This window comes from Epinephelus lanceolatus, chromosome 19 (assembly GCF_041903045.1).
Source record: "Epinephelus lanceolatus isolate andai-2023 chromosome 19, ASM4190304v1, whole genome shotgun sequence".
Taxonomy (NCBI): Eukaryota; Metazoa; Chordata; class Actinopteri; order Perciformes; family Serranidae; genus Epinephelus; species Epinephelus lanceolatus.
In genome coordinates this window covers 21,508,957-21,531,739 of record NC_135752.1, presented here as the reverse complement: position 1 = coordinate 21,531,739, position 22,783 = coordinate 21,508,957, and the positions used below count along the sequence as shown (strand labels likewise).

Here is a 22,783-nt window from a genome sequence, read left to right as displayed (position 1 = left end):
TTCCATGAAGTCTGCCATGTTGCAGAACAGACAAACCAAACACTGGCTCTAGATCAGTGGCTCCCAACTGGGGGGTCCTGGTCCAAAAGTGGGTCACAGGTTCGTTCCGAGTGGACTGCAAGTGACTTGCAAACGTGTTTGTAAAAAACACACTTTATTTTTAAGTACAGTGAATTTCCAGCACAGACCTTTTATTATAAAGTGCTGTTTCCTGCTGTAGAGTGAGTGACAAACAGACTGCGACTTGACAGAGACAGCAAACTAGCTTGATGACATGGCCAAACACAAGCATGATGCTGAATGTCTTAAACTGTGTGGACCTTGAACTAATGACTAAGGAGGAATCTGGACCCTGTGGCTGGACCACTTGGGAAACACTGCTCTAAATAGTGCCATTCGTGTTTTCAAATCGTATACACTTAGCACCCAGGAGAAATTTTAGTTCTGCAGTCTCACCATAGATGCCACTTAATCCTACCTTTAAAGTCCATAAAACATTGACCATGTGTTATTCAATTATCAATTCTACTGTAGAACTTATACCAAGGATGACGTCTGTGACCTGAAATCTGGACCTATCCCACACTTATCTTATCTGACAAAGGTGCAGGTAAACACTATGGCAATCCTGCGGGATAGTTATTAAGTTGGTTATTGAGTGGGATGAGGCTTTTTCTGTTTTACTTATATACAAACAAATGAAAAATATCAGGGGATAAGACATAGTGTGTAAGCACTGTTGTGGACATGGACACATTGGATGTATCCCAGGTAGAATAGTCATCTTATGTATCAAACTGGCAGACGAATAATGTAATCTGGTATAGATCTGTGTACATGTGAGCATGGACGTCGGCCTTTCTATGGAAAAGTACAGAAAAATGAGCACATAAGTAACTGTTGGAGGGGCAGTTCAGTCACAGTTAACTTTCATCAGGACAACAATAGACATGACTGTGGGCACCGGCTCAAAATAACTCTTGTGTTTTGTTTCCAGGATTGTGAATGATCCAGTGTGTCTGATCAGATGCTGCCGCTGTGTTCACCTGGGGAATGTAGATCATATCTGCAGACAGGAGTGTCCACTCTACACATTCCTCCGCTCTCAGATAAATCTTGGTTTGTTGAAATGACGAAACGGCGTTTACTGTTTCACACACATACCATAACGCTGTATATCCACTGAGGAATTTTAACATATTGTATTACGCATCTCATATGTGCTCACACTCATGAATGACTGGGTCAGGTATGTTAAGGCATGTAGAGGGGAGTTTTGTTTCCATCTCAGCTTGTGGGAAACATTTTGTATGAGTGTTCCTTTGTTTTACTCAATCTGAAAAGCACTATATAACTGAAGTTTATATGTTGTTTTATTCATAAGTACTGCCTGTAAATACGCAGGTGAAATCTATGAGTCCATGTCATGGCTTGTTCTTGTTATGTCTTGGATTTCTTACAGGTGTGGGGACAAATTAAACATTTCAAATAACAGATGAGTCACCCTTTTTCCCAGGATTTAGTGACAGGAAGGAGCAGGTATGAACACGCAGCTCCGCGCTCTGACAGGACAGATGATGGGGAGAGGCGTGGTGAAGGAGCAGAGGCGGATCAGAGGGGATGTTTTGAATTCTACTTCACCACTTCACCTCAGCCGACGACTGAGCCGGTGTCTTGCTCATTCTCCTGCTGCATTTCATGAGGACAGAGGGGACATGAATCTATACAAGAGCTTTGGGAATCTAATGGAGGCTTGGGTGTCTGATGGAGACCTGTGTTTGGAACCAGAATGGGTCAGAAATAATGATGAAGACCTTCCTACACCTTCCTCCGATGTGGGGACAAACCTGCGCTCAGAATCGGTGGACTCTGGAGTGGAGACAGCCAGCTCTGTAATGTCCTTCCCTCCTACACCATGCTCCATCTCAACAGACAACGCAGAAATGGAGGCTTTCACACCAGAACGAGAAGGACTCACTCCAGCTTCAACATCACAGTCTCCTGTCCTCTCCTCTCCTGTGCCTTCCCCTCCTCCGTCTTCCTCACCACAGTTGCTTCCCAGCAGACTTCAGGAGGACTCAACGGCCTTGCACTTAAAAGTGGAGCAAGCGCTGCAGAAGACAGACTCTCTACGTCAAAAGAAAAACCCAGAGCCCCTTACAGTGGAGGAGGTGCTCAGGAGACGTCCTCGAGCACCTTTTTTGCCCAAAAGGCACACATCAGAGTTAGTGAGGGGTCAAAGGTCAGAGAGTTTTATCCTCAGGCGGACAGACCATCCATCAGTGCTCTTGAGACAGATGTCAGATACGTGCAGACGGCCTATGTCAGTGGGTTCTGGCATGCAGCTGGCCCAGATGAGATCAGAGGTGAGATACTGATTATGACACAAACCAAGCTTTCTTCAAATTTCTAAAAATCCTTTAAAAACAGAAGAGATAAAAACACTTTACACTTTGTTTGATATCGGTTTCTGTTTTTCCTGGTCTAGTTTCAGGATGACATAAGTTTCACTGTAACATGTACGGTCTTGCACAGCCCAGGCTCCTGAGTGTAAGAGGAAAGCCTGAAAGAAAGCCCCAGGAGTGTAACGAGGCCTCTACTTTAACCTTAGTGCGAGGGTTGCAACACACGTTTCACCAAGTCGCTCTCAAATTCAAAGTAGGACAGGCATGTCATTACTCATACAGGATCTCTTTCATGCGCTCGTCTGCGGTGTGAGGGATCGTAAACCAGTCTGCCCAGGTGACTTTACGCCCACAGTCACGAGAGGAATGGATGCAAGCGTGCAGGGGAAGCTGGGCAGTCTGTGGGGATTTTGCTGCATGTGACAGACATATTGTTAAACAAATGATAGAAACAAAATAGTTTGAATTTTCCTCTTCACATCTGCCATGAAGTTAGTGTGAAAATCAGGTCATGCTGGCATGACACAGAGGTGTAGAATCAACAGGATTAATTGTGCTGTTTGTGTCTAATTATGTCCACGGTGTTTTTTTAGGCTGTGGGTGTGTGTGCACTCTGTTTGTTTCCTTGTATGAGGGCCAGATTTAAAAAGCTTTGACAAATGCAACACTGAAAGGATGTACGATGCCAAGTAAACATAATTATGTCATTATATACTTTTGTAATTAATGTAATTATACTTTTATTATCCCAGTAAAAAGTTCATGGCATATATATGCAGATGCATGAATGGCAAATGAAAGAGTCAGTCAGGCAGCTAAATCTGTGTATTCTGACTCGAAGTCCATCTCAGGGTTCATGGGAAAGACCAACTTTGTAACATTGCTTTAGTTCATATTCTGATATTATTAGTACCAAACTCTCATAAAATGTTTATTGTCATTATAATTTTGATATTATATTGACATATTACTCATCTTTAACTCTGTTCTGTTCATTTCTATTCTTCTCCAGTTCGTGCTGAATGAAGTTCGTTGATCAATGTGAATTATAGAAAATGGTTATAATTATAAACTGAATTTCTTTGACAAAATATTTAATTTAAAAACAAGGACCGTGATGAGTATTTTTCCACTATTTTTTGACATTTAGCAGATGATTCATTGAAAAAATATTGAACTGATCAACTGACAATTAAAAAAAATCTTGTGTTGCATACCAAATTCATCAAAATCACTGCGAATCTACAGCCTCACTCTGTTAGCAGTGGTGCTCTACAGGGAGCCCTCTCTGATACAGTTAAGGGCCCCCCACTGCCCTCCACTGGCAAAAATAACCAGAGGCCCATATTACTGTCTTTAAGAGGCTGTGGCCTCATCTTTTTTTTTAAACTAATGTAAAGTTAATGGTATCTTGTGAAACTAGACAAGCTAAGGCATTCAATGGTACAAGCTATTAACATAGCACAGGCACAGCCAATTTCAAACTTGAACTCTCATCCTTAAGATATCTGAATAAAAAGGGGGTTATAGGTCTCCCCATAAACTTGAGAAGGCTTGTTCCCAGTAAATGTTTTGTTGGTCCTTCAAATTAAAGCTTTATAGATGTTGTTTTTGCACTATACTTCAGCTCCAAATCTTCAGCAGCTAGACTTTTAACCAAAACAAAATGATCCTCACATCACATCTATTTTGGCCTCCCTGCATTGGCTTACAGTCTCTTTCAGAATCCATTTTCAAAGTTCTTTTAATCACATACAAGGCTCTCAATGATCTGTCACCAGAGTATATAACTGAGCTTCCCACACCGTACCGCCCAAACAGGCCCCTCAGGTCTGCTAGTCTGGGTCTTCTAACTGTTCCAGAGTCCAGGTTAAAGACAAAGGGTGATCGAGCCTTTTCAGTTCTTGCTCCTCGGCTTTGGAACAGCCTCACACTGAGCATCAGATCAGCTGACTCTGTTCACGTCTTTAAATCTCATCTGAAGACTTACTTTTAGAGAATGGCCTCTCCTGAAAGATGATAGACTTATTGTGTGTATGGGAGTGTGTGTATGTATGCAGCTATGTGTGTATGTATGCATGCTTATAGGTATATGTGTTAAAGTGTATATGTTGGTGTAGGTGTATGTATATGCTTATGTTTTATTAGTGGCACTTTTGTTTTGTATTTTCTTTACCTTAGAAAGCAGCTCAGAAAGTGCTCTACAATTAAAGTTATTATTGTTATTTTTAAGGAGAAGGAGCCTTGTGGAACAATGAGTCAACGTGTATAGATACATAACACATTAAAACAGGATTGTTGTGGAACTCAAAATGCACTGATTTCAGTTTATACACATCAGATAATTAATCATATTAACTGTAAAATGAGAAAACAAAGTATATCAGGAAGTGATTCCTTAACTCTCCATTTTGACATTGTTTTCAATGAGTCCACAATCTCCAATAGCGTAACAGAATTCCTGAAATTCACGTATGACTTTTGGTGTGTCACCCCAAGATTTTTAGCGGCCCATTCTGGGGGCACCGCTGTCTGTGAGTCTGTACTCAGAGGCATTGGTTTGCTTTGAGCTAAATGCTAACTTCAGCATGCTAACATGCTCACAATGTTAACTTGTTGATGTGCTTAATTTTGCTTCTCAAATGCTTTCAGAGTGTTTGAAAAGCAGCAGTGAAGACACTAAACTAAACTAAACACACTGCATTGTTCACTGCATTGTCATTGTATCAAGCTCTTCGTGCCCAATGATGTGTGCAGGACCTTGGTGAGGAGGCGAGGACAGGAATGAGTCCCGGGCTTCGCTACCTGGAGGACGTGTGCCAAATGTTAGAGAAAATTGCCAGAGAACAGATGCACAGCCGAGCGTTACAGATGGAGATGGATACCCTGCAGGAGCATGAAGACATGGAGGTGAGCCAGGTGAAGACATTCATGTGTCACGTCTTTGAAAGGCAATTAAGATGTTGTCACATTTTCCACACTACACTGGGTTCATAAACATGACATACGCTTGTCAAACTGGTGATGACAAGATGTCTTCCTGCTGCCTGAGGGTTCAAACCGCGCTGACAGTGTTTTCCCCATCACTTGACTCTCTTTCAGGCTCCCGACACTTGTCAGGGTGACTCTGATGCTGCTGAGGAGGATCTAACTTCCTGTCAGAGTCTTGGAAATACAGAAAGTGAGGAGCAGACTTCCAGTGTACCCCAACAGCAGAAAGAATTTCATTACGGACATTTTCGGCAGAGATCAGCTTCAGACACAAATCTTTCAAAAATGCATTTAAGTGAGTCACAGAATCCTTTTGTGGTTTTGCATATTTAAGATATTCTTATACGGAAGTTTTTTGCAAGTCATAAAAAAAATTGTGTGCACTGCAGCTATGTGATTATGTGTGTGTGCTTGGTGCAGGAAATTTGGATGCAGACTGCAGAGGGCAGCATATGAGTACAACTGACCTGATGGAGGAGGTAGAGGAAGAATATGAAAAGCAGGTAGAATACACTCAAATACAACAATGAATTTGTACTAAAGTAATAAACACAGATAAAGAATAAATAAACTGTAACTGTTATTTTTCAACCTCATAATATTCAACTATTTTGGTTCACAAATATTTAATTTTGTCTTCTCAGGAGTCTGGAAAAGAGGCGACGCATAAAAAAAACAAGAACTGGAGGTTAAAATTTGGGTCTTGGTCGAAACAGGACTCTGGATTGAAAGATGAGAAGGGGTGAGACATTGCATTTCTAGCTGTAACCTCTAAGGGGGCAGTGTTATTAATCTCATATGATGCGTGATGCTCTGAGGAATTGTGTGTGCTGCTCCAACATGGCAGCCGGCCACACACTGACGCAGTGGTCCAGAGCTAATGCACAGTAGATGAAGAGGCTTTTGGTGGGAGTTCATTCTCAGCCTGTTCCTCTCGAACATTTTGTCTCCTTTTTTTCATGAAACTCGACTTACATGCTGCTTCCAGCTTTCTACAGTGGCTCGCTTCAGCTGTGTTTGATGAATTTTTTATCTGTACAGCCAACAGATGCAGTCATTTGAGAGAAACTCGGCCCGACGGCGGCTGAGCCAGCTGTTCAAGTGGAGGAGGAAAACTCAGCCTGTGTGAACGGACCACAGCGTGTCTGTTGAGATGCTTGGGACATTTTTGGTTTCAGTTCTGAAGAGGAGGAAGCTCTCCTTTAAAGGTCTGAGCACTGTCGCTGCTGCTTTCAAACTGACTCCCTATTCAGCTCACGGGATGAAGCAATCTGCCATGTGTATTTATTCTATCTGCTGTATACTTGCCTATATTTTTTATACTGACGATATGATGTTCTATATAGCAATGTGATGGAGAATGGGATTTCTCTGTCATGTCATGTCATGTCATAGCACTACAAAGCTTGATTTCATTTTACAAGCATCATATTTGTATCTGTAAAATGCTGCAAATTGGTGAAGAATACGGGTATGCGCTGTTCAGTATATCACACTATACATGTAATATAATGTAAATATAACCTTCTGACATTCTTATTCACTTTGTCTTCGTGTTTTTCTGCAACAAAGATGCTTCATATCCACCAAATACCCCAATGCTGTATGTCTACATACAGTATGAAATAAAAATCTGATATGGCTGCACCGCACACTTTCTGCAAGTGTCGCCTTTCCTGCTAAAAATAAAAATATATCTGTACCCCAAATGAGGCAAGTAAGTCTTAATTGGGGCAGCAACAATTAATCTTATCAATCAAAATGTCAAACAACACGGATTGGACCCTCTGGTGAGCCGGTTTTGGTCCAATCGGGTCATTATTTTTCTTAAAACATCTCAGGTTGTTCATCTGTTTTATGAATGGATGAAAGTTTACAGAATGTTCTTGTACTTCTTGACACAAAAAGAAAGGGAAAAAATTGAGCTGTTGTTATTTTAGAGGTTACTATGTAATGGTTTTATTGGCCCGGTCCACTTGAGATCAAGTTGGGCTGTAAGTGGTCGATGAACTAAAATGAGTTTGACACAACTGGTCTTTAAAATGTCCAATAGCTTTCCACAGCCTAAGGTGAAGTACGTCTCAAAATTCCTGATGATAAGATGTTCAGTTGACTAATCACTTAAGTAACTGTTTTAGTTTGCAGTAAATTAACAGATAAATTAATGGGTTATCTTAAATAATTTTAGTGGGTTTTCTACATAAATTAAGGGGTTTGTGGGGGGTAAAAATATCTTCAAAGAATCAAAAACCGAGAAAAGGGATTTTTTTCTAAGCATCAAAGCCAGTTCTGAATTTTCATCTTAACTGCAAAAATAGGGTGTAAATGAAGGGATAGAAAACCCATCAAAAGTCTAATTAATCCATTAACTATTCCCTTAAATTCTATAATCAAGGCAGAAAACAAGGCAGCTTTATAGTGCACTAGTCTAAATAAGAGAAAGCCATAATTCTGCAACTGAATCCTGAAGGTGTAGATTTTAGGGGGGACGCAGGGGACACGTCCTGTCAATATTTAAATCATATGCATTTATCCCCCTCAATAAAAACATGAAAGTAGCAGAGGACTTTTATTTTGACAAAATTCAAGACATTTACATGGTAAACTGATACAGATAAGGCACAAATTGGTGCATAAAGCATCACTAGAATGCAGGAAATTTGGTATTTGATACTCAAATTTTTGCTGGTGGACCTCAATGGCCCCAGTTTCATATATGTCAGACCCCCTGCCCCCTCACTCCAACCAACCTCTAGTGGTTAAAAAAAAGCCTATGCCCTTGCTTGACAGATAACAAGTGCAGGCCACACAGAGTTACTTTTATCATTTATTTAATCTTTATTCACCTAGGTTGGGGGGATAGACCTCCCCTGGCATTCCCATGTAAAGAGATGTCAATGACAAACACGTCCAACCAAACGAGAGAGGGTGAATAGGATTCCAGTCCATACATAAAATACATTTATTTACTATTTATTGAACCACCGGCATCCATAAGTCCCACATAGCATCCATCTGTGCTATTAAATATATAGAGATAACATCTGTGGAGGGATTTATTTACTGTATGTGTGTGTGAGAGAGGGAGTTGGCAAAGAGGGTATAGCTTATAGACAAAAAGAGTGGTGGTGGTGGGGGGGGGGGGGGGGGGGGGGGGGGGGGGGGGTGTCTGCAGTGTCCCCACTTGTCTACATGATGCCACAGGAGGACAAGGGGTTGGCGATCTGGCAGGTGCAGGCTGACTGGCAGTATTGGCGCACAGTCTGGTAGCAGCTGCGGTCGGCGTCCCCGCCCCACTGCACTGGCCCGTTAGGGTCAGAGGGCAAGCGGCTCAGGATGCTGGTGTTGATGGCCAGAGCAGCCAGGCCATAGTCAGTGAACAGCACTGTCTCGCGCCTGCACGTGGGGCAGGAGATGAACTTGTACTTGGGGCAGGACTCGTAGAGGATCTGCAGGCACTCCTCACACACCGAGTGCAGGCAGGAGAGGATGCGCGGACGCTTGCCGGCGAAGTTGTAGGTGTGGCCGCAGGTGGGGCAGTCCAGGGGCTCGCAGGGCATCACGGGTCCCGAGGAGGAGGAGGAGGAAGTGGAGGAGGAGGTGGAGGAGGAGCGCAGCACGTACTGGTTGACTATGACGTCTTCCATCTTGTAGTGGAACTGGTGGTAGCAGATTTCGTTGGCACTGGTTTTGCGCTGCGCCAGGAAGCTCTGCTCCCTGCGCATCACGGGGGCCGAGGGGGACACCATAGGCCGGGGGGACCCTGTGATGTCCAGGGTCAGGTCACTGCAGGCCTGGTTGACGATGATCTCGCCTTCACCTCCGCCATCCCAAGCCACTCTGGGGGGTGGGGCGTAGCGCGGCTGGGTGACGGGCACAGGGCACTCTCTGGGGAACTTCTCCGACTGGATGATCTTGACGGTGTCCATGGGGATGGTGACGGGCTGACGCCTGAGGCAGGACATTCGCACGTTTTTGGAGGTGGAAGAGAGAGGGGCTGTGGCTCTAATCAGCACTGGACACCCCTGCCTGGTTCTGGGCACGGGGAAAAAGATTAGGCTCTTTCTCTGAAGTCAGCCATTCGAGGGGACATGAGGACGGATGGTTGCCTCCATGTTTCCCTCAGAGATCCCCCACCTGGTGGGCGCTTCTGTCAGCCTGAGTCTTTATGAGGGGAAGACAGATAGAGGAGCTCAGCCAGAGCACCACAATCTGAAGCTCTTATTCTGTCACTGCTGATATGTACAGATGATTTAACAGTCCAGCTTACCGTATGCGACCAGTGTTGACTACTTAAAGGTAGTTTTTTTGTTGTTTTCACTCACGTATGCTGATGTTTCTGTTCCTGTGCTGTCTCTGATGGCTATTTGCAGAAATGTATATTCACACACAAGGACAGTTTAGCACAAAGATATGTTCTCACTCAGTGATGACACTAATAAATAATCTCATATGCACACAGATGCTCACATTTACACATACAGTACAGGTTGGTAGATTTCTGCATTCACAGCGTAGAGGGGGGAATTGAGTTCAGGCAGTTCAGAGAAGTCCAAGAGGTATTGTCTTAAACTATATCCTATGGCCTGCCAAGAAAACCCATTGCCTTCTCAAACTAGCCTTCACACGTGGTTCTCACTTAGACGCCCGCTTTACTTCCTGTTTTTGGCTGCGGGTGTGTTACACATCGACTCGAGTGCGTGAGAGAGAAAGAGCAAGCTCCAGTCTTTCTCTCTGCTCTTGGTCCAGTTTGGCCAGGCGACCCTGTTTGACCCTCTCAGTGGATTGTTGATAAGAAACAGGGAGGAAGTCTTTTTTTGGGGAGGTTTCCTATAATGCTCCAGAAAGCTGTTGGAATGACTCCTTCAAGCTCCAAGGCTCCTGAATTCCTCAGAGGTGGGAGTGGAGGGTTTTTTTTTATTTTCAGATTAGTCCTCCCAACTGAGCAGAAGAAGTGATAACAGTCTGAAAGATGCCTCTGTGCTTGTCTCCCTTATTTCAGTGTCTCGGACTCATAACGTGCCCTCAGGATTCCTTTGGTCCATCTACCTGTCAACACAATAAAGACATAGGCATAAGATTTAGTGAATCTTCATAACATTTAAGATGGAATACAAGTGGGTAGGACAACATCAGCTTCTCACAAATACATAAACCAATGAATAAATCACTGTTGAAAAGGCAGGTAGGTGCACTCCCTTTCATTGTGTTCATACAAAGTATATTATCTGTTTGACTCTGACACAATAATCTTCCAGTGTATGACTGACTTTGAAAGAATCTACTGTAGCCATATGAAGATTGGTGTCTTTGTGTTTATCCAATGACGGAGGCTGTCACCTTTGCATCCTGGCCTCGGCCCAAAGGTGTTTCTTTAAAGGGTGAGATCATTGTCATGCTGCCACATGCACCAGGGCACAGCACAGAGCACGCCTTTCATTTGACTGAACACAATCGGCATGCTACAAAGTCGGAAGATTATGTTTGTGTGTTTAGGCCCGATGACAAAGCTGTTTGTGCATCTCTTGTCTGAGGTGAGTGTAATTCAGAACACCTAAATGATGTGCTTTTCAGGGTAGCAACTAATGACCACTTTCATTAATTTAAAATATATATTTTTTTTTTAGTAAAAACAAATATTCTGCATTTTTTGTTTCATAAATTATTAATTAATTGGCTCTTAAAATTGTTTTCAGTTTTCTGTTGATCATCTGTTCATCTGTTGATAATATTGTTTATCTTTGCAGGGATAGCACACAATTAAAATTAACTGCAGCACAGTTAGCTGATAGTTTTTTGGCAGCTGTTGTCCCCAGGCAGGTAGACATAAAATAACAATGACAGACGCACCACACACCACATAAGACAGCACAATACATATGATGCCTTTAATGTTCAGTTATTGTCAAGGCTAGATGTGTTAAGTGATCCGTTCAATCCGAGCATAACATTGGCCCGCTCCGACAAGGGTCCGACAACAACACGGCACAGGGGAAAGACAAACACGGTTCATCTGCACACACTGTGATGCCACACAGCTGGTTGAATATCAGCAAAGTCTCCCTTTATATCCATTGTCTTCTGTAGCGATCAGCAGTGATGTGGTGGTTCACTTTTACACTGTGATCTGTAGCCCACTGTGTATGCACAAAACAAGGCCTGAAAGAGGCATACGCCACTTCCTACGCAGAAGTTGTGATAGATAAAAAAAAACCCCAAAAAACCTCAGACTTGATGAAAGAAACTTTGAGCCACGCTTCGGAACATTTTGGAGATGGAAACTGGCGACGCACTGTTTTATAAATGAGACCCCAGATGTTGGGGCAGAGCTGTTGTATTGGCCTGCATTAGGTTGTACAGGTGTATCAGATAAAATGGCCACTGAGTGTATATACAATATGATGTATGATATTTATTTATCCATTTGAGCTTTTATCATTATGTAGGTTGTCTGAAAATATATTTATTTATCATGTATTAGCACACAGATTTGTTTCACTTAGTGTAGTGAAGATTATTAGTGTATGTTTCAAGGGGGATTATAGAAACACTGAGGTCATGAGTATATGAGCTCCCCTGCACCCCCGACCACAGCAGTGTGAACAGCTAACACCAGAAACATTTAAACCCTTTAAAGACGTGGTAAAATCATTACTAATAGAGGGTAAAGAGTGCTTTAAGATGCACAAAACCAGTAGTGCAACAGACAGGTAATTAAAAGCCAAAGGTCGCCACGCAGTCTGGTCAGAGCAGATGACTGTGACACATGTTGCGGTCCTGCTCTTGTCATGCTCTCTGCTTCCTGTCACATCTTGGTGAGTTGCGTCAGCTAGACTCTAACACGCGTGGGAACAGGTTCCACTCTGCATTGAGGGTTTGTGTCATACTGTGTGTGGGTTTCTGAAAAAGAACAAGTGTACGTTCAGAGCTTTTAAGCTTGACCAAAACAATAGCTGCCAACCAGCAGAGGAGGGAGGATGACACATCTCTCATTCTCTCCACGGCTGTCAACAGTGATGATTCATTAGAGAGGAAAAAAAAACTGTGCAGAGGAGGTGACCTACATGGCGAAGAAGAGAGGGAGAGAAAGAAAGGAGAGAGAGCACAGTGCTGGTCCTGGTTTCTATTTATGGTTTGTTTATCTATTCACTTCTCAGTGGTTTCCTGCCCCCAACCCCCTGCTGAAGATTCACACTGAATGAGAGAGATGTACCTAACAGGCGGAAGTGCTTTGGCCCACGTGATGCAGCAAGCCATGTTGGGCAAGCAGGCAGACATTTGTTTTTCCCCTTTATCCTTTCTCAATGAGTCTGTTGACATATTTGTTCAGCCCCACTCAAACACACAGAGCTGTTAGCCAGAATCACTCGCGATCGCACCAAATGTGCTCGTCCAGCTCTGCAGCGCTGCAACACTTCTCCCAAAATAGCTTCTGTTTCGCTCTCATCCTCTTGCACTCGCAGTATGCATTCAAACACCTTTCATACAGATAGTGATATATTTAGGAGCTTTTAGAAGATGATTATGCAAAAATATTTCTAAGAAACAATCATCATGACTGTGTATATGATGGACCTACGAGTGCGGGCATCAACAGCAAGAAGAAAAATGATTACAAAATCCTAGAAAATGTATGTTACGTAATGATAACTCAGCCTGTAGGATCAGAAAAAGACCTTTTTTCCTATATTCCAATATTCTGATAACTGTTCAATATTTATATTATTCACAAACATGGCAGATATGTGCCAAAACACATGAGAATTATATGAAGATATAAAGAATGATATTTAATGTACTTAACTGTGTTCCACTGTTTTGTATTATATGAAGAAATATTCTACACAGAAACATTTAGCTAATAGTTTTGTTAGCATGTATGTTTTCATTCCTTTTAATCATTAACTTGGACATATGAAAAGCAATACACACAATATAATAATGTTGTTGTTCATGACATGATGTATCTAAAACTATTAAGTGCCAAATGTTGGTATTGAGTTCCTGATTAGATTCTTAGTCTTGTTTACTTATTAATGAAATATTTTATTGAAAAAAAAGTGATTCGTAGTACAATTAGAAATCAGTTGGTATGTTTATTTACAAAGAGAACCCACTTTGGCCAATCCAATTTCATCCCATCCCAGAGACCCCTTTTAAAAGCCAGGAGTAGTCAGAAGGATAATGGAGGAGTAGTAGAAATGCACAGTGAGAATTGGTAAACAACATAAAATAAAATAAAATAAAATAAAGTTAAATTAAATTAAATAATCCTAGAGTGAACATTCTATAATCAGATATTCAGCGATTTAAATCACAATTTTGCTTTTGCTGTTTATCCTTTAGTTTTGCTTGTCTTTGGAAAACATTTAAGATTTCTGGCTTTTGTTAAATAAAAACATGTTGGAAATCATGTTTGTATTCATCAAAATAATTTATTGAAATTTTAACATGCTGATATTTCTCCTAAAATTCATCAAAGAATTTTGAAATATAACGTACATGGTACTAAAGTATACAACAATGTTTCCCAGCCCTATACATGCTTATATAAGTACAGGAGTGTGGCTTCAGGTCAGGGCTGGGCAATATAGCCATGAATATTATATTAATATCATGATATGACACTAGACATCATCTTAGATTTTGGATACTGTAATATTATTGTCTTTTCCTGGTTTTGAAGGCTATATTACAGCAAAGGGATGTAATTGTTTGCCTTTACCCTCTTAGTCATTATAGTCACATTACTAACAATTATTTATCAAAAATGTCATTGTGTAAATATTTTGTCAAAGCACCGATAGTCAATCCTACAACATCGTTGAAATATTGATATCAACATATTTGGTCAAAAATAGCTTCATATTTGATTTTCTTCCTACCGTCTTGCCCCACTTCAGGCCTGGATTTTGAATTGTATTAAAACTATACAAATGATGGTTTGAATTAAAGTGAGACAGATGAATCTGTCAGGATGATACATCTGCTGACATTAGCTTATTGCAGATATATCTGAATTGTAGTGTATACATGGGCAAATAAATAATGAGAAGTACGAGTACAGATGTGTGGAGGTACTCCAGAACCAGTGTCGCCATTACATCAACTGCAGAATACACACTAATTTAAGGGATCAAAGTGTCTGTTTATTTTATGTCTGTGTTAAAAAAAACGATAAAATGTCTTCAAACTCTCACATAATACCAGTATTCAAAAATCATCTCAGATATTACATGTCTAGACACTGTTTGTGGATATAAACAGCTTGTGTGAGCGCGTCTGCCTGGCAGTGAGCAGGGGTCGAGTTGATAAAGCAACCAGGCTGTACGAGGAGCCTTTGAGCCTGGGGGAGATGAAGCAGCTAAAATTACCCTCTAATTTGGTGACAGTGCTATGAAAAGGGCTGATAACTGATGCAGGCTGCCTGCTGATGGGCTGGTGTTGGCGCAGCAGCCTCCTCCTAATCGACAGAGCCCTCTCCTGTTACGTAAGGAGCTCATCTCTGACCCGGACACCATATTAACACGGTGCTGCAGCTCTCCCACAGTCTTCACATTGACTGTGTGGATGTGTGTGTGTGCATGCATAACACTGGCTCCTCTCCCTGCAGAGGAATTATTACACTAATGAAATCATGGCAGGCATTTGACCTCGTCATCACAGGCAGGAGGAGGAAGAGGAGAGCTGACCACAGGGATGTCGGAGGAGTTCGTCTCGGCAGCACATTCCTCGTTGCATTAAACACACACAGAGCTGCATACACCAAATAAAGTCTCCCTCTCACACACACACACACACACACACACACACACACACACACATCCTAGAACATTCTCACCCTCAGACGACTTCCCATCACATACTGGGCACCATTCTCTACATTCAAGCAGACGCACAAACAAACAGATAACAAACAGATAGGAGCCTCGAACAGGAATATTTTTAAATGTGTCTCCTATCAGTCCAGATTAAACCGACACAAACACACACCTGAAGAGAGAGACAGCTCCACACGCCAAGAACATTCCTATCCTCTCACACTACCCCCCCCCCCCCCCCCCCCCCCAAACCCCCGCCCCCCCACCCCCCACACACACACACACACACACACTCAGGTCATCATGATCACACTGATAGAATCCACCTGTGCAGACCGGAGAGCACGGGAAGGGCACCATGTTCTGAATGAGTCATAGAGACCCTGCCCATCCCACCGCCTTTTCTCTCAATGAAAACCTATCTCTCCATCCATCCATCCATCCATCCATCCATACGAGCAGTCTCTCGGTCTGGACAGAGCAGACGGTCCGGGTCTTTGTGCCCCAACACCACACACACCAGCAGTATGTCAGGTATGCCAGCTATGTTGAGATGCGTATCCACATTCATGCCTCGGCTGGTGAAAAAAAAAAAAAAAAGAGGCACATCTCTCCTCGGACCTGCTGCGTGGGATATTGTGCTTGTATTTTGATTGCATAACACGTTGTGACCTTAGCGTGATCTGAGGACAAATCCCCAGATTTACTGTATGTTTGCTGGCTGCAGCTTCTCTCAGGAAATCGGAGGAGTCAGTGAAATATTGTGAATGATTTGAATATGGGAAGATTTGCTCCTGTGGCAGATTATACAATTTGAAAGATGTATGTGTGGTGCTATATAGATGCAGATGACGCTGAGTTTTGCTTATTTTTATGTTCCTACAGTTTTCTATTTGTCTTTTACAGCCAAATATGTGTGTATTTTTTTAATTACATGTTTAACTCAATGGGGTTTTGCTTCCAATTCTCAAACAACATGTATTTCTTTCACATGTAACATACAGTAGGTTAACATGACATGATTCAAATGGCAGGATTTAAATACATTTGGACATGTTTTCCCAGGATTCAGGTGCAGACATGATGTTGGTGTGGCTATAATTATTATATTTACAGTCGATCCATCGAGCTGCGGTTACATGCAGTTATTCCATAGGCTACTGTATGATGGCAGTGTGATGTTTGGGTTTTTCGCATGTTCAGAAAGTGCTTAGTGAGTATGTAGGGAGGTGTTGTTTTTAATAATTCAGCCCGCCGTCATTCATGGCAGACATCGGCCATTTTGCCTCACAATTCATTACAGCCAAGTGCTCTTTGTTCCGTGTCTCCCACAGCAACATGGCAGAGCTGCACACGGGCAGAAAACTAAAAAGCAATAACCATCATCGCTCTGCCTGACACAGACCTCATGGAAGATTTATAAGGGAAAGGGTTCAGCAAATGTCCGGCTCTTCGATAACAGCAGACTTGATTGATGAGGGTGATTGATTTTTTTTCTTTTTAAGGAGGCTGCCTCAGCACAGAGGTTAAGGTGGATGGCGTTGTTGATGTTGTGTGAGCTACTGTGAGGCAGAGGCAAGGTGGCCAACACATTTGGACCGTGCGAGATGGAGCGGCTTTAGCATGTGGGAGGGGTGCTTTGGGAGCAGCAGTTATGCAATCGCAGCATGGTGTACCCAGCACTCGCACTGCAGCGCCGATGTATGGCCAATATGGAGATGCCTTGATGCTGCTGACAGCTACAGAACAGGCCGTTCCTGCCCTGTCCCTATCACATCCCGTCCCCCCCTTCCTCCGACCCCCCCCCTGCTGTCTGTCTGTGCAGAGGTCTGTCAAATGTCATAACCGCTGGAGACATGACACCCTGAAGATACCATCTACACCCAAACTCACACATCATCACAGTCTCTGTTTGTGTTCAATGCAGATACGCAGGCGTGCAGGTGTGTGTCTGTGGGCATATCTGTGCGTCTCCATTCATGCATCCATGTGTGCGTCTGCAAAATGGACGGCCATGATGCAACAACCATGTAAATCCCAGCTTAACGTAACAAAAGGCAGTGACCACCTCTGTCTCGCACAAAGAAAGCTAGAAAGAAAAGAGCATTAGTATGAAACCCGACATCGAGCAACCACACCTCACAGATCCGGAACACACACATCACACAGATGCAGGATATAAAAACAAACAGAAAACCTCAGGATGCAGACGCAAAGCCGTTTCTCATCCTCACCTGTGTGACTGCGCACTTGTCTTGTTCCAGTCCTTTCTCGCCTCCCGCTCCAGCCGTTGCCGTCGACGTTGCTGATACTGCTCTCTGAAGATAAACCGCTCGGTCTCTTTGTTCGGGGGGAGGATGCTCTCCCCTGCCCATTCGATTCTAGCAGGATGAACAGCGAGCAGCAGTGGAGGGAGGAGGTGTAAGATGGAGGAAGCTGTTGCAAGGTGGATGCGTCATGTCTCGGGCTGCTTTCGTCGAGCTCCGCATCCCTTGTTCCTCTTCTCCTCTCCTCTCTGGTACCTTTTGTCCTTCACTCTCCTACCCCTTCTCCTCCGAGCTGTCGCTGAGCATCTCCCTCTGGTCTCTCCTTCTCCATCCCTCTTCCTAAACCTCAAATTATTCAGCTTATTCTGTGCAGTGAAGCTTCTGCGCTCTTCTCTTCCTGTGTTTCTCTTCTGTTCTCCAGGTGAACCTCTCGTCTCCTTCTTTCCCTCTCCTGTGCTGTTATCTCTCCTTCTGCCTCAGCTGCCGCTCATTACTCCTCTTTCTCCGTCTCCGTCTGCTCCGCTCAGTGCGCCTCACAGTCACACATGCGCAGTGTTTTCACACATACATGATGCACACACTCACACACTCTCCCTCTCTGTCTCTGTGCCTCTGGCTCCCTCCTTATGCATGTGGCTTGTTTTGCCTGCCCACCCCCTTCTGTCTCTCTTTCGCTCTCTCTCAAACACACACACACAAACACACACACACACTCCCTCTCTGTCTCTCTCGCTGCTCTCTCTCGCTGCAGCACACACTGCAGTGCCTCTGCAGGCAGGATCACGTTTTCTAGTTGCCAGAGAAAATATTTCAGCCAATGAGGAACGGTAACACCGTTATACCCACCCCCACACCCCCCACGTCTAAACATACATGCACACACACACATATGCTCATTTATACACAAACATGCACACGGACGTCTCAGATATGAGCATGTTTGCATAAGGTGAGCATAAATGTGAAGGAGGCATGCACACACACACACACACGGTTAAGCACAGCAGCTACAGGAAATATAGGCCGCTGGTGCAAATACATCTAATCTAAAGGAGTGCAGCAAATCTGACAAGGCAAAAAAGAACATAAATCCACTCATATATTATATTAATAGTCTCTTAGGTTGCTGACTGGGAGGTTGTTTTTTTTTTTTTTGGAAAACAGATCCATCATATTCAACATCAGGCACATGTATCTCACTCATGTTTGCAGAAATGGATTTCCACAAACAACAATGTTGACAGCGTCGCAACCCAGAGGTGCCATTTGTATTCATTTCCCCTCAACGCTCAAAGAAAAAAAAAAAAGGCTACATTACAAGTGACTCTGCTGAGTTTCTATAAGCTCACCCAGAAACTTGAAAGCAGCATCGTGTAAGCTCCTGCCACAGATCTGCTCATTCAGCGATGTTGCATAACGAGGATCCTAATAAGTTTAGTATCTGCTGGAGCCTTCATGCTGACCGATAAATAATCCTCAGATCAAAGTGGAAAAAAACATGATGCGATTTTTCAATCAGTGTAAGAGGGTTATGCTTATGTAATGTGGGCATTGAATGCATAATGTAATGGGAGATAATCTGAATGCCACATAGCTCCTGTTTGAAGGGGCCTTAGTTGTGAGCGCTGTATACACTTGCTCCTCTGTGAGAAGTTTGAGGAAGACTCACAGTATGTGCTCAACCCGTCATTGTCGCAATATGAGTTCCTCAAACTCAGAGGATGTCTGGTGTTCACTTCTCTGGTATCTTGTAGTATCTCTCATTTCTCTTACCCAGCACCCCTTCCTAGGAAACAACAAATACTTCTCTTTAACATTAAATATTCATGATATTAGTCATGTTTTTCTTTACATGAGGGATTATGACAACACTTTAAGTCCCCCTGTTTAGCATTAATAAGCAGTATATAAAAACTGATAAATGGTTTATTACATGCTATATTGTAGCTGTGAGCAAATGTATGTGTTAATTTATTCATATAATAATGTGTTTGTCAGAAACTACTGCAGCTAAAACTCCTCCTGTGGGCACACAAGTGGAGGCTGGTGCAGCAGATACTGAATAAGAATATAAAGACAGTTGTAGCAATATTTTAATTGCTGCTGATGAACACTGCACATCAGCAAGCACTTAAAAATGTCCTTATAGCTGCTTACAAGTAGGGTAGACTAGGGTTAATTGACCCTTCGCTAAGTCCCACCCAATCATAGCGTAGCATTGGGTCCGACAACAACACAGCTGTGCTCCATTGACTCTAATGCAGTTGTTCCAGATATCCTTCATTTTCAGGCTGGTTTTGTGGATTTGGAGCTAAATGTTGTGCCTGGGGCACATCGTGTATTAATGATACTCGTTACCTGAAGAAGGTGGAAAAAGATATACGTTTCTTCCCTGTTCCAAAACCAAAATCAAACCCTGAAAAGTGTAGGGTTAGCTAGCTAGCTACTGAAGATATAGCCTACTGAATGTATACACATGCTGCTTTTGCTTCTTAATGATTATAACAGTGAAAAAAAGGCCGACCCTGCTGTACAGGAACGAGTGAAGGGCCAAACACCGTTCATCTGCACACACTGTGATGCCACACAGCTGGTTCAGTATCAGCAAAGTTTCCCTTTATATTCATTGTCTTGTGTGGCGATCAGCAGTGATGTGGTGGTTCACTTTTACACTATGACCTGTAGCCTATAGTTTGGCTTTAGCTTCTAACTATCTTTGTCTTTTTAACCTGTTGTTGCTGCTGAGTCAGTTTGACATCCTGGATATATCCTTCAAACACAGACTGTAGACCCCTCTGTCTGCTTCTCTCTGGAATCACTGTTTCGTTTTTCCAAAAATATGATCATATTTCTTCAGGGAGTGCAGTTAGTTACAGTGTGGGCTCAATGCAAAAAGTAATGCACCGCAATTCGTACATATCCCTTGTAATTATGAGGCAGTGATTTCTGCATTAGCCATGTATTTTGGAGGGCTGTAATCATGTGACCAATACCTTGACAGGAGTAGAGAAGGAAGCAGTCCCCACGAGGATGCAGGTTGGGGTGGTGGATGGGTCACCAAACACAGGACTTTCTCCCTGCAGAGCGGTGCTCAGAACATGTGAACAGTGTCGGCCTGTGGCATAGGCAGCACACCCGAATGCTAAGGGCGTCTTCATCCATAGGAGGTGCCACACTTGGGGGAAGAAAATAAACCCAAAATGTTTATCTTTTACTATTTTTTTTTACTATTAATTTGAGATATTACATAAGACCACAACAACATACATACATAGCAAAGCCTACTGCATGATAGAGAGGCCTTTCTTTGGCGTCGTGGTCTGATGTCACGTGAACCCCAAAACACTAAAACACTCGACAAAATCTCTTTGTTGCCCACTCATCTAACATTACACTACTGAGAGGAGTGTCTGTGGAGACAAATAACATGAAAACAACAGTAAATCCACGTTGAAATCAGCAGGAGGAGAGCTAGTTATCGTTACCTCTAAGCAGCAGGTGGACCCAACGAATCATAAACAGGGGTTGCATTGATTTACATTGTGAAGCGTTCAAGGTCTATTCAGTAAAAATGAGTATTAGGCGAAGGTAAATTGTAACGTTCTCATGATGTGTTCATTGTATTCTTGTAAAATGTAGCTTTATGAGAGAAACTTGAACAAATCCAGCTGTTTGAAGGAGACATTTGTTGGTGTCTTCACAGCACTATAAAATAGATATTAGAGAGGGAATTATGATGTATCATATATAGTAAAAAGGCTTTTAGCTTATTTTTTAAAGATGTTTTCCATGTGAAAGAAGATTATGTTAAAGGTTGTTTCATTAATGTGTAATATTGAATTTGTGCTCATTCAAAAGTAGTGAAATGAAGGACTGAATGACTTTAAAACTGTTCTTTTTTTATAGTGTAGATTTCTGTGTTTCCCTGGCACAAAAGAAGAATAAATAACAACAATAACAAAAGAAACACTAATATAAAAACATCAGAGTGGCTTCTGGCGAAATTGTTATTTTAAACATTGGTATCAGCATCGGCCCAGAATTTCAAAATCGGTGCATCCCTAGTTTGATTAGAATGTTAATTTGTACATTTTATTATTATTTTACAATGTCATACAATATTTTATTGCTTTTCTTCTGAACAAGTTAATTCCTAATTGTTTCTTTATTACTGAATTATTGATTTATATTATCATAACACATGTACAACATGTAACTGAAAGCAAATAATGTTTTATTGTTAGCTAGGTTGTTCATTTGCAGTTTGGTAATAAATGTCCAGTACTTTGACTGTTGAGCTGCAGATGAAACATGTCCCTCTTTGCCTGCCAATGGACTAACTGATGTTTTTATATTTGTATAATGATATGATTGATTATACTGTTTTAATTAAACTGAAATTAATTTCCAAATGGATATAAATTGTTTAAACTTTATCTTTATTCTTGGGAGTTTATTGTGGTTCTTGGTAGGGTATTTATATAGGCTAATAATCGCTCTTGCACATGGAGGCAATATTGTGATGCTAATATGATTTGTAAAAACTTTTTATGACTGTTAACAAGTTTTTTAAAGGCAATTTTAAATCTTTGTCTTTTTGTTTTATTGAACATTTAGGTGAGATAACTTATAACCCTTTAAGGAGTTTTTCATCTCACCTGCACAATCTGTTTTCTGTTGTTGTTGTTGTTGTTGTTGTTTTTAAAACCAATTGTTTTAATACTGTGTACAAGTAGAACGCAGATTTAGTTTTATCAAAATTGCATCCAAATAGTTCAAGATGTTTTGTAGTTATGACATCAAAAGCAAAAACTGTTACAACAGCCCCCAGTCTCCCCCACATTATAGTGTTATAATTGTATTCTGCATTTAATTGCTAAATAGGGAAAGTCACTACACTTTAGAAACTATTCTCAGTGATGCTGCATTACCTTTGAATTGTGGGGTCATATTCAGTTTTGCAGTCTTACCAGGAATTAGATGGAGCCCTGATGTCAGTTTCCTCTGTGTGGGCTCAGTCAGACACTGGTCAGAGATGCAGGTTGACGTGAAGAAGCAGCTTGCCTCTGGAAAAAAAGAAGAAATATTCACACTCTAAAAGTCCAAAGTTGTTTTAACTACGTTTAATTATTCACCTGCTTTTGTTCTGACTTGGAGACTTCATGGTGAGGACAGGACCTCTGTGGCTGCATGCAGCCAGGGCTGATGCTAAGCTAGCTGATGGTGGTTGGTAAATACCCCAAAGTGTCACATCAGACTAACTGCTCTTTAAACCACAATATCTCCTTCTGTGTTTCCT

At 42.1% G+C, this 22,783-nt stretch overlaps 2 protein-coding genes across 5 annotated transcripts; one reads left to right on the top strand and one right to left on the bottom strand.

The window, feature by feature from the left end:
- The first annotated feature begins 1,636 nt into the window (after positions 1-1,636).
- Positions 1,637-6,935, top strand: LOC117270031 (uncharacterized). 2 transcript variants are annotated; one of them, XM_033647443.2, is made up of 6 exons: positions 1,637-2,366; positions 5,163-5,315; positions 5,508-5,691; positions 5,817-5,899; positions 6,041-6,138; positions 6,438-6,935. In XM_033647443.2, the coding sequence occupies exons 1-6, from the start codon at positions 1,716-1,718 to the stop codon at positions 6,523-6,525; spliced, it is 1,257 nt and encodes a 418-aa protein (XP_033503334.1). In that variant the 5' UTR covers positions 1,637-1,715; the 3' UTR covers positions 6,526-6,935. The 2 variants fall into 2 exon arrangements, with proteins under 2 accessions (XP_033503334.1, XP_033503333.1); XM_033647442.2 differs by having other exon boundaries at positions 5,163-5,324.
- A 1,275-nt stretch (positions 6,936-8,210) lies between these two features.
- On the bottom strand, positions 8,211-22,731 carry rnf208 (ring finger protein 208). Of its 3 annotated transcripts, XM_078161848.1 has the most exons (5): positions 22,620-22,731; positions 22,455-22,550; positions 20,756-20,894; positions 20,478-20,659; positions 8,211-10,445 (listed from the first exon to the last, which is right to left on the bottom strand). In XM_078161848.1, the coding sequence occupies exon 5, from the start codon at positions 9,359-9,361 to the stop codon at positions 8,585-8,587; it is 777 nt and encodes a 258-aa protein (XP_078017974.1). In that variant the 5' UTR covers positions 9,362-10,445; positions 20,478-20,659; positions 20,756-20,894; positions 22,455-22,550; positions 22,620-22,731; the 3' UTR covers positions 8,211-8,584. The 3 variants fall into 3 exon arrangements, with proteins under 3 accessions (XP_078017974.1, XP_078017975.1, XP_078017973.1); XM_078161849.1 differs by lacking the exon at positions 20,756-20,894; XM_078161847.1 differs by lacking the exons at positions 20,478-20,659; positions 20,756-20,894; positions 22,455-22,550; positions 22,620-22,731 and adding an exon at positions 17,452-18,240.
- Positions 22,732-22,783: the final 52 nt, after the last annotated feature.